We start from the raw sequence: 12,358 nt of genomic DNA, 5'->3' as shown, positions 1-12,358 counted from the left end.
CTAACACTTTCGTAATATAGGGATGGTGCGTGATCTTGGATTATCACCAAGTTGCAAGAACATTGCAAGAACATTGGTGCTAAAAGTTACATTGTTTTATAGAAAATTTAGTGTTGCATATCCACTTGTACTAAAACAGCATGCTTGAAAGATAGTTTAGTGCTCTGTAAAAAATATTTTTTTAAATTAATTTGCCATGATTCTTTTGTTATATCTGAAAATTTTCAGTCACATCCAAGTTATTTGGTAGATTCATGTTTTGCGGATATATATACTTTATATAAATTTTTTTAACTTGCATTTGTGTAGCTCCTAGAATTTCGTTCTTGATTGATCGAGATACTTTTTTAGCTCCATTAAGTAGAAATACTTCATTAATAAAACATTTTTATGTAGTAACTCATGAAACTAACTAACCATTTTGAAGTGTGGATTACTGGATTTTTATGCACTTTGTACTATTTAACATTTAACGATTCCAAAAATATAATTGCAATACCAATTGTCCGTATTAAAAATTATATATTTTTCATGAAAATTTCTACTATAATATTATAATGGGAAATAACTTGTAAATGATAAATAGACTTGAATCTTGACAAGAAAAAGCATGAGGGTAGATCATAAGACGAGAAAGGGTATGACAATAGATATTTCTTGATTTAAAAAAAAAAAACTATTGTTATAGATAAGAGAAAAGATATTTGTAAAGTTCCAAAAAAAAATATTATTTTAGGTAAGCACAAAGAAAAATTATTCATCTTCATCCTATAATAAAAAACAAATTCACCATTTATAATACATGTTAGTTTTATATTATAAAAATCAAAATTAAATATTTTCAGTCATATAAATATAAAATTTATAAACACATTATTAAAGAAAATGTCATTTTATATTAACATTGATAACAATATTTATATTTCAAGTTTTTAAGAGTTATATTCTAACATAATCTGTAACATCCCGAAATATCAAGAGTAGAGTTGAAGGGCTAAAAGAGTAAATTGGGAAAGAGTGACTCGGCGAGTCCATGTGCGGACTCGGCGAGTAGAGTCGCGATTTGGTCGCGTGTTAAGTGGCTGACTCGGCGAGTCAGTGTAATGGACTCGGCGAGTAGGCGCTGAGTGGAGAAAACCCTAATTCTCGGGGTTGAGCCTTATATAAAGATCATTATGTTTTCCTCCCAGCCTCTTTATCACCCCTTGAGCCCCAAAAAATCCTAAATCACGGAGAAGCACCATTGTTGAGTGGATTGGAGCTTGGAGAAGTAATTGTTGAAGGAATTTTGGGAGATTGAAGGCTTGGAGCAAGGGGCTCTGCTTGGATTCGAATTACATTGCAGTTGGGGCATCACTTAGAGGTAATATCTCGTTATTGAGCTGTTGTTATGTTGTTTCTTCATTTTGGGGTTTGTGAGAATTTGTCTATGGATGAAATGGGAAGTCTAGAGGTTAGATCTGAGGTTGCTACCTCATATCTGGAAGGGAGAAGAATCAGAGAGCATGAAAGTCCCTGTGTTGGAGTGTTTAGTGAAGCTTACATGTCCCAAACCCTAGCCCAATGTGCAAACGACTTAGATCTCTTTGGATTCACGTAAAGTTTGCCACTTTACGTGATGGATGAGTGGTAGGAGACTAGATCTATGTTTTGGAGCAATTGCATGGCCTGGAATGCTTCTGAATGGATTCAGACCGGTGGTACTCGACGAGTCACATGGGTGTACTCGACGAGTTGCTTGAAGATGAGTTGGGACTCGGCGAGTTGGAAGAACAACTCGGCGAGTAGGTTAATGATAACCTTAGACTCGGCGAGTCTGTTCTTGGACTCGGCGAGTCTTGTCGAAGGGTCCCGATATTCTCTGGTTGAGTCGAGAATCGGTGAGTCGAGGGATGACTCGGTGAGTTGTGTGCGAGTGGACTCAGAGTTGTTGGACTCGGCGAGTCTCGGGGTGACTCGGCGAGTTAGGTCGCGGATTGAGTGAAGTTCTGATTATGGGAACTCGACGAGTCATAGGGTTGACTCGACGAGTAGGGTCAGTCAGGGGTTGACTTAGACTGAGGACTTTGATTTTGACCAAGGGTTGGCCGTTGACTTTTAGGGTTTGGTCAGCGATGTGGCCTTTGGGCCAAGAGAGGGTTAAAAATAGTCTTTTACCCTTAAGAGGGTGTCATGAGAGGATTGATTCTAGTCTCGAGAGTTATATTCATGAGAGTATTTGCCTTACGTGTTAGGCGGTGGCGAGTTCGAGATTTAAGTTTGGGGATATCTGCTTTCTGCTTGCCAGGTGAGTCTTCTCACTATACTTTACCTTGAGTAGGTAACCAAAGTTATGTGATCAGAGTATTTGTATGCTATATGTACGTGATGTGTTGTACTGCATTACTTCTATGTGATTTATGCTGTGCATGTTTATAGAGTTGGAACCGGAAGGTTCCCAGAGTTAGAACCTGAGGGTTCACAGAGTTTGGGTGCACGGACCCATAGAGTTATAGCCTCGAGTGGCTAATATGTTTTATGTGTGGTATTTTGGGGAACTCACTAAGCTTCGTGCTTACAGTGTTTTGTGTGATGTTTTCAGGTTTCTTTTAGTATCACGAGACGACACCGGCTTGATTGTACACACCAGAGAAAGAGTCATTTTTTGGAGGATCCTGGTTTTCTATGCAAGTGAAAATGGAATTATGTTTTGTAATTCGACTATGAATGAGATTTTAAACAAGCGTTTCTAAGAATAAAATGATTATTTTAAATGAAAATTTTGTCTTGAAATTTACGGTGTTACAAGTTGGTATCAGAGCCTTGGTTTGAGGGATTCGGATGCGCCTTCGGGTAAATCTGGACTCAAACTGAGGAAGTAAGAAAAGTTTTTAAGGAAATAATTTTCTAAAGGTGAATAAGAGTTCAAAGAGAAAGCAAGAAAGAGCAGTGTGTACAATCAGCCAGAGCCTGAACGGTGATTTCCCAAAATACCCTTACTTTTGTGTTATGAGATATTTATGATGCACTTTACGAGATATTATTGCATGCTAGAGACAGGCTAGGTATTTCATATGTTAGGACTAGAGTGGCCTGATTTGTGATGCCTTAGCCTAGGACTCGTTGTTATATGAGTTATGCTTTTGAGTATGTGATGAGTGAGAGTATCCAGTTAGAACCCATGAGGGGTAGAGTTACAGAGTTTGATGGTACTTTCGAGGATGAGCCGAGAAGGTGGAGTTATCACAGAGAGGGAGTCCTATGTATTCTTCGATGCTTGAATGTTGCTTGCTTTGTGCTTTGTGGAACTCTCGATGATAGGAGTCAGCTACCAAGTGAATATGACGATATTCACGAGGTAGATGGCTGGCATCATTAGGAGCTCTTCAGCAGCTGATAGCAATGAAGTGGGAGGACAACGGAAGGGCCTAGGGAGTAACCCTAGCCAGATGAGTGCGCTTGTAGAATAGAGAATTTCGCTGGGGAGCGAGCACGCGCGATGGGATTGGTGAAAGAGCAGGTCGAGCAGCTACTTAGAAGCTCTGGGATGGTCCGTGTGGAAAGTATGGGTAGATGTGGCAGGTAGTATGGGCCCGTACTACTGAAAGCAGAGGACCCATACTTGATACAGGGAGTATTCTGAAGGTTCTAAGGAGCGGATTGAGGAGTGATGTTATGGTTCGAGTACCATACATCAGAGCAGATTGAGGAGTAATGTTATGGTTCGGGTACCATACATCAGAGTAGATTGAGGAGTGATGTTATGGTTCGAGTACCATACATCGGAGCGGATTGAGGAGTGATGTTATGGTTCGAGTACCATACATTAGAGCAGATTGAGGAGTGATGTTATGGTTCGGGTACCATACATCAGAGCAGATTGAGGAGTGATGTTATGGTTCGGGTACCATACATCAGAGCAGATTGAGGAGTGATGTTATGGTTCGGGTACCATACATCAGAGCAGATTGAGGAGTGATGTTATGGTTCGAGTACCATACATCGGAGCGGATTAAGGCGTGATGTTATGGTTCGGGTACCATACATCAGAGCAGATTGAGGAGTGATGTTATGGTTCGGGTACCATACATCAGAGCAGATTGAGGAGTGATGTTATGGTCCGGGTACCATACATCGGAGCAGATTGGGGAGTGATGTTATGGTTAGGGTACCATACACCGGGGCATATTGAGAAGAGATGTCATGGAATGAGTACCATGGTTCATAGTGAATGATGTTTGTGGTTCTCCGGTTATTCGGTCACAAGTAAGTTTGAAGAGGCGTCCCTTGAGAGGGAGATCGAGAGCCCTCAAAGTTTTTTAGTAAGGAGTCAGTGAGAAAGGAGAATTTCAATCTGAGTTGAGCGATCAGTCGATAAAGGAGATGTCACCTCCTATGATCTGGGAGGTAGTGATTATGTTCGTGTGAAAAAAAAAATATGAGAAGCATGATGTTTTGGTTTTGGGTTTAGGGGTAAACCCTGCAGGTCATCATTGATGATGATTTCCCACCAGAGTATCAGGTAGCATGTGTGCCGCAAGGCAGTGATTTATCATGAGCAGATAGTCAGTTGGGACTGAGATAGTCGAGGGCCACGCTATACCTAATTGAGTATAGTCGGGTGTACGGTAGTGGTATCAGTGGGGAGTTCAGTCGAGTTCAGCGGTGCAGAGAGTTTTCTATCCATGGGGTGTTGAATTTGGGAGTGGGTTCCTGTTTTTGGGATGATCCCGGTGTTGGAGCGTTGGTTAATGAGTTGAGGTGAGGGGTACGGTGATTTTATGGTTCAGTCTATGAGCCAGGGATGTTATTGAGCAGTTGAGTTGTTTGGTACTAAATTGGTACGAGATTTGGAACGACTAGAGGCAGACGTGACGAGAAGTTCTTGAGGAGTTCACCAGAGGTTCAGAGTATATGAGGTCGATTCATTTCCTTAAGGGGGATTATCGGGCGTTGTCTAGCACTTTCCGGGGGCAGGTGCGATTTTGCTAGAGAAAATAGTTATGGGTTGGTTGTGTGCTATTTGGTGATGGTTCGAACCCTAAGTGGGGGAGAACCGGGTGCCATATGTAAGAAAGCAGAGAATTGTCAAGAACAGTTATAAGTGAAGTATAGAGATATGCGGTAAGAAATAATGAGACCAGAGATGCCGGTGACCGAGGAAAGGGGTCAGAGTAAGTTAATGCGAGAAGTACTTGTTTGAGAAGGATGAATGTCTCCACGACAGGTGTTTATTGGTCAGGAATCTGGCATTGGTCAGTGTTGGGGCAAGTAGATAGAGAATGATTGGGCAGCCAACTCCCGGGTCGGTATGCGTATCCTTGTTTGGATTTTGAGCGGCGGGAAAAAGGGTTTCGAAGAATTATCAGCGTATTTCGTAACGTTAGCGTTTCTTCGTATTGCAATTGAGAAATTGAATACACCGAAGTTGCAACTTGGGAAAAATGAAGATCTAGTTATGGGGTTTAGAGGGAATGTATTATTGCATCTATATGGTGCTTGGCGCAGGAGATCAGTGGTTGTGGCAGGATCTTGTGATGTTCGGTGGGGGTGTTCCGAGGTATCCGGGTATTGATATCTTTATTTCGAAGTTATTCGTGAATCTTGAGTTGAGACGACTTCTGGTATATCAGGTATCTATGGATCTAGTGAGAGCCCTTCGAGTATGGGCATCCAGGGAGATTATTTGAGAGAGTGGATCTTCTCAAGGGTGGGCATCTGTGATGTCGATTGCCTCCAGAGTCTGTGATGAATATTCAAGACGAGTATGGGTATCCGCCTATGATAGTCTGCGGAGCACGAGCTAGTAGGGTCAGAGGGTGTTGTGATACTGCGGGGAGCCGTAGTACTCACTAGTCAGAGGGTGTTGTGATACCGTAGGGAGCCGTAGTACTCACTAGATGGCAAGGGAGTGTGATGATGGAATGTTCTCCGATCAGTATATGATGTGGAAGAGTTTTGGGCTTGAGTAGCCCTAGTATTGAGTTTTTGGAGCCTGGATGTTGGGCCGGGGGCGAGACTGGGGTCCCCGTCTCTGTCGGGAAATGTGGTGAGATGCGCAAGGGATATGCGCAGTAGAAACCAGAGATCAGAGTGGAGACGATCCTCGGTTGGATTGTATTTTCTCGCATAAGGAAAAGAGAATTTCGTGACTTGCGTGTCATGGGGAGGAAGTTAGTGGGATATTTAGATCATGATATGGGTGACCTTTGGAGGCTCAGCTGTGGAGTCAAAAGCTGACCTGGTGCTCAGTCTCGAAGAGGGATATGAGAAATGAGCTAGAGCTTATCATGATGATGTCTGAGGACACCTTAGAGGATGCGAACGATTCAGACGCTCAAATACATGCTTCGGGCATGTGTATTAGATTTTGGAGGGAGTTGCGGCACGTAATTATCCTTGGTTGAGTTATCCTATATCAACAGCCATCATTAGTGCATTGGTATGCCGCCCTTTGAGCTGTTGTATGGGAGGAAGTGTCGGACCCTCATTTGTTGGGGAAAGTGTTGATTCGCGGAAGTGGAAGTTGTAGTGAGAATAAATGATTTGGAGTATGGTGGTCGAACATTGTGTCTGTGACAGGGGTATGGAATGACATCATGATGGGATGTCTGCTAAGGACGCGGAAGGGATTCCGCGGGTGTAGAGCCAAGAGTCTTAGGATGGATGTAGGGATGGAGTCTCGGACTCCCAGCTTGATTCTGATCAAGGGCCGTGTGCGTAGTGGTGGTTTCTCCTGGGGATGTTAGAGATGTCATTAGTGCGACGGGTTTTCCTAACACGAGAGTGCGAAGGTTGGTGCGGTATGGGTGCGTGATTGCAAGAAGAGGACTTATGGGAGTTGCTCTGGGATTGAAGAGTGGGCCTTTCCATCGTCACGGATTGGATAGAATGGGATTCGGATCGGGGATCCGATGGTTCATGGCTTCTAACCCTTATGGGTCGAGTGATTGTTGAGATTTGGGACAGTGATGCTTCATGGGTAGTTCTCGGATCGTTGAGTGTGGTTATCAGAGGGTACATCCGGTGCCCGGTTCGAGACAGTGGTCAGGACACTGTAAGGAAAGGGAAAGTGTGTTCGAGTTTCGATGGATATGCCTTGTGAGACCTGGTCCGATTAAGGCCAGGTGGCACGTTGTGGGAGTATTTCCGGAGTTGAGTTGCTGTAGGCTTCGAGGGCGAAGCCTAATTTAAGTGGGGGAGAATTGTAACATCCTGAAATATTAAGATTAGAGTTGAAGGGCTAAAAGAGTAAATTGGGAAAGAGTGACTCGACGAGTCCATGTGCGGACTCGGCGAGTAGAGTCGCGATTTGGTCGCTTGTTAAGTGGCCGACTCGGCGAGTCAGTGTAATGGACTCGGCGAGTAGGCGCTGAGTGGAGAAAACCCTAATTCTCGGGGTTGAGCCTTATATAAAGATCATTATGTTTTCCTCCCAGCCTCTTTATCACCCCTTGAGCCCCAGAAAACCCTAAATCACGGAGAAGCACCATTGTTGAGTGGATTGGAGCTTGGAGAAGTAATTGTTGAAGGAATTTTGGGAGATTGAAGGCTTGGAGCAAGGGACTTTGCTTGGATTCGAATTACATTGCAGTTGGGGCATCACTTAGAGGTAATATCTCATTATTAAGCTGTTGTTATGTTGTTTCTTCATTTTGGGGTTTGTGAGAATTTGTCTATGGATGAAATGGGAAGTCTAGAGGTTAGATTTGAGGTTGCTACCTCAGATCTGGAAGAGAGAAGAATCAGAGAGCATGAAAGTCCCTGTGTTGGAGTGTTTAGTGAAGCTTACATGTCCCAAACCCTAGCCCAATGTGCAAACGACTTAGATCTCTTTGGATTCACGTAAAGTTTGCCACTTTACGTGATGGATGAGTGGTAGGAGACTAGATCTATGTTTTGGAGAAATTGCATGGCCTGGAATGCTTCTGAATGGATTCAGACCGGTGGTACTCGACGAGTCACATGGGTGTACTCGACGAGTTGCTTGAAGATGAGCTGGGACTCGGCGAGTTGGAAGAACAACTCGGCGAGTAGGTTAATGATAACCTTAGACTCGGCGAGTCTGTTCTTGGACTCGGCGAGTCTTGTCGAAGGGTCCCGATATTCTCTGGTTGAGTCGAGAATCGGTGAGTCGAGGGATGACTCGGTGAGTTGTGTGCGAGTGGACTCAGAGTTGTTGGACTCGGCGAGTCTCGGGGTGACTCGGCGAGTTAGGTCGCGGATTGAGTGAAGTTCTGATTATGGGAACTCGACGAGTCACAGGGTTGACTCGGCGAGTAGGGTCAGTCAGGGGTTGACTTAGACTGAGGACTTTGATTTTGACCAAGGGTTGGCCGTTGACTTTTAGGGTTTGGTCAGCGATGTGGCCTTTGGGCCAAGAGAGGGTTAAAAATAGTCTTTTACCCTTAAGAGGGTGTCATGAGAGGATTGATTCTAGTCTCGAGAGTTATATTCATGAGAGTATTTTCCTTACGTGTTAGGCGGTGGCGAGTTCGAGATTTAAGTTTGGGGATATTTGCTTTCTGCTTGCCAGGTGAGTCTTCTCACTATACTTTACCTTGAGTAGGTAACCAGAGTTATGTGATCAGAGTATTTGTATGCTATATGTACGTGATGTGTTGTACTGCATTACTTCTATGTGATTTATGGTGTGCATGTTTATAGAGTTAGAACCGGAAGGTTCCCAGAGTTAGAACCTGAGGGTTCACAGAGTTTGGGTGCACGGACCCATAGAATTATCGCCTCGAGTGGCTAATATGTGTTATGTGTGGTATTTTGGGGAACTCACTAAGCTTCGTGTTTTCAGTGTTTTGTGTGATGTTTTCAAGTTTCTTTCAGTATCACGAGACGGCACCGGCTTGATTGTACACACCAGAGAAAGAGTCATTTTTTGGAGGATCCTGGTTTTCTATGCAAGTGAAAATGGAGTTATGTTTTGTAATTCGACTATGAATGAGATTTTAAACAAGCGTTTCTAAGAATAAAATGATTATTTTAAATGAAAAATTTGTCTTGAAATTTACGGTGTTACATAATCAAAGAACTGAAAACGTTATTATATATACAATATGATCATATTTAACTAACCAATTGTTAACAATCGGTTGCATCCCAATGTTGCATCAGTTTGGTGTTCATTTGAAAAACATAGTCCACTGTGTGTGTCTGTATATATATATATATATATATATATATATATATATATATATATATATATATATATATATATATATATATATATATATATATATATATATATATATATATATATATATATATATATATCCTCCTTAATATATAAATGTTTTTTGCCACATATCAATTTCTCATGAGTTTTGACACTTGTAATTTTGTAGTATTTTTGAAATAAATATTATTCACTTTTCAATTATTGATTTGTTTTAAATTTTAAAATTAAATCATATACTTATATATGTAAAGTATTCATACATATGATATTAAATTTATACATTGAAAAATATTTTCAATTTATACTTTAATTTAATGTTTAATCTTTTTTTAAATTAACCCAATAAAAACTTTGCTAAAGTTATTATTTTTGTGATATTTTATATCGAAATAGTTTTCGTTTGAATTTAATGATTCTTAAATATCAAAACAACATAAATAGTTTAAAATTGGCCAGGCATCTCGATAGAATATGACTTCCGGATTAACAATAAAAAAAATTGAAATTAAACATACTAAAGATTCTATCGCGAATCCTACAATAAACAAAAATGGTAAAAAAGAAACCGATTAGGTAACCGATATATATATATATATATATATATATATATATATATATATATATATATATATATATATATATATATATATATATATATATATATATATATATATATATATACTAGTTTATAACCCGTGGGAACCACGGGTGCGAAATTAATTTTATTTTCATACTAAAATATCGTAATTATTAATCAAATCATATAATTAAATTATTAATAAATACTTATTTTATGTAGCTATGTAAAATTAAAATGATTGATTCAAATAAGTATATGAAATTAATTTTCAATATATGTTATATAGTTTTTATTTGTGAAAAAAAAACCGTTACGATATAATATAATGATATATTAAATTTATTGTAAAAATAAAACAACCCCAATAAGTGAAGTAAATTAAAATTGTTAAATAAATCAAAATTTTAAGTTGTTAAAATAAACGTATATTATAAAAAATAAGAAATTATAAAAGAAAAATTAACAAAATCTTATTAATAATAAGAAGAAAACATGTTATGAGGAATAAAATTTTACAAACAACTTACAAATTTCTAAAAACTTCTTTATAAACAACATTAGAAGTTTTATTTGTAAGTTTACCATCCTTATGTAAAATTAACAATTTTAATCCTTCTCTACTTTGAACTCTAGATAGGGCAACATATAATTGACCATGTGTAAAAACCGGATCTTTCAAAAACAAACCAACCTTAGATAAGGACTGTTCTTGGCTCTTGTTAATTGTCATTGCAAAACAAACAACTAATGGAAATTGTCTTCTTTGGAATTTGAATGGGATTTTTTTTTTCAGATGGTGTTAAGGTCATTCTTGGGATAAATGTCCGATTTCCAATATTACTTCCAGTTATGATAACTGCGTCAATAACACGTTTGCCCAAAGATATCATTCGTAGTCTAGTGTCATTACATAAGTCATTTTTTTATCAATGTTTCTCAGTAACATAACTGGAACCCCGACTTTCAAAACTAACTTATGATTAGGCAAACCTGAGACTTTAAGACCATTTAAAACATCAGGTGAGTATAAATTGGCATCAAAGTGATCATGGACAAACTCAGATTCACATAGTTTATCTGAACTTAGATATTCAACTTTATCTCCTGGAAATAATGCAAGCAAACGATCATTTATTTTTCCGACAACTTCATTTTTTGGAGCAAGTATTGCTCTTTCTTGAAAGTATTCTGGATTGCTAGAAGCTTCAAGAATTGAAGGATATACAAACTCGATTAACGAACCTATAGGATCATCAGGATCATTAATCAGAAGATCATCCGGAATATCAATAATCGCTTCGCCATCATTAAAACAACCAAGTTTCCCTTCTCCTATATCCAAAAGCCATTTTGCAAAATCCATTGTTTGTTGAAAAGCAGATGTATCACTTCCAACAGTTAGCCTCATATTCTTGGTTAGTTGATAGACTTTACATTGTTTCCATAAATATGATGAACTTAATGAAGCATTAACAATGTCTTGTCTACTACCACCTGGAATAACAGGCAAAATTTGTCTAAAATCTCCTCCAAAAACAATTACTCTCCCTCCAAATGGCAAAGTTTCGTTTCTAGGATTATGACACTTGAATATATCTCTCAAAGTTCGATCTAAAGCTTCAAATGCATGCTTGTGAATCATGGGTGCTTCATCCCAAATGATTAATGAGGTTTTTCGTAATAGACTGGCGAGTTCACTATCTGGTGATATGGAACAAATAGAAACCTCAGTAAGAACCAAAGGAATTATAAACCTTGAATGTGCTGTCCTGCCACCGGTTAATAATAAAGAAGCGATCCCACTTGAAGAAACATTTAAAACAATTTTAGCATTACATCTAACTGCGGTCGATAATGTCTTCTAAAGATAGGTTTTACCCGTTCCACCATAACTGTAGACAAAGAAAACACCTCCTTCATTATTGTTTATTGCAGTCATTATATCATCAAAAATGTTTTGTTGCTCAGATGTTAATGCAATAGAAAGCTGATCAAACTCATTCTTTAAATTTGGTATGTCTTAATCTAGCTCCTCACTAATAAGACGATTGTTTGAAGAGGATACAGAATGAACATCGGGCATAGGCATCCTTGTAAATTTTTTGAGACTTGAATTGTTACGAAGTAAAATTTGTTCAATCTCAAACAATGTCAGGTTCTTAATTTGATCTTCATTAAGTGATAAACCTGAAAGAAAATTGGTATAATATTAACCAATAAATATATAAACAAATGTGTTCTTTTCAATAAATTAATATCGTATATTGATTTAAAAATGTATTTTAATAAATAAGTAAAGAATATTATAGTACCTGGAGATTTTAATCTTTGTTGTTGATTGTAAAGAATTCCATCGGACAAGTATTCCCATGTATTTTTCCACACAACATCCGGGCTAGACAAGCTGTGAGATAATAACATGGTAGCGAATAAGAAACGTAAGTAATAACCGGATCCAGACTGACTTGCCTCCTTAATAGCTTCGATGTATTCTTTATCATCATCTAAGAGGCCGAGAGCATAACATGCATCTCTAAATGAAGGACATATTTCACCATTAACCATGCGGATTTCTTCAAATGATTTTGGTCCTTTCACTTTGTTTA

General features: G+C 39.0%; 1 protein-coding gene across 1 annotated transcript; it reads right to left on the bottom strand.

Moving 5' to 3' along the window:
- Positions 1 to 10,638: 10,638 nt before the first annotated feature.
- On the bottom strand, positions 10,639 to 12,317 carry LOC145007266 (uncharacterized). The gene is made up of 4 exons (XM_078966236.1): positions 12,065 to 12,317; positions 11,818 to 11,939; positions 11,631 to 11,739; positions 10,639 to 11,453 (listed from the first exon to the last, which is right to left on the bottom strand). The coding sequence occupies exons 1-4, from the start codon at positions 12,315 to 12,317 to the stop codon at positions 10,639 to 10,641; spliced, it is 1,299 nt and encodes a 432-aa protein (XP_078822362.1).
- Between the last annotated feature and the right edge of the window lie 41 nt (positions 12,318 to 12,358).

Source organism: Lactuca saligna, chromosome 7 (genome assembly GCF_052625555.1).
Source record: "Lactuca saligna cultivar CGN05327 chromosome 7, ASM5262555v1, whole genome shotgun sequence".
NCBI classification, from domain to species: Eukaryota; Viridiplantae; Streptophyta; class Magnoliopsida; order Asterales; family Asteraceae; genus Lactuca; species Lactuca saligna.
The sequence above is the reverse complement of the archived record's forward strand: the minus strand, read 5'-3'. Positions and strand labels throughout refer to the sequence as shown.

Coding starts and splice junctions, on each gene's coding strand:
- LOC145007266 (XM_078966236.1), bottom strand. CDS start 12,317: ATGGTTAATGGTGAAATATGTCCTTCATTTAGAGATGCATGTTATGCT. Junction 11,940..12,064: donor ACAAAGATTAAAATCTCCAG/GTACTATAATAT, acceptor ATTTTCTTTCAG/GTTTATCACTTAATGAAGAT. Junction 11,740..11,817: donor CTATGCCCGATGTTCATTCT/GTATCCTCTTCA, acceptor GAGTTTGATCAG/CTTTCTATTGCATTAACATC.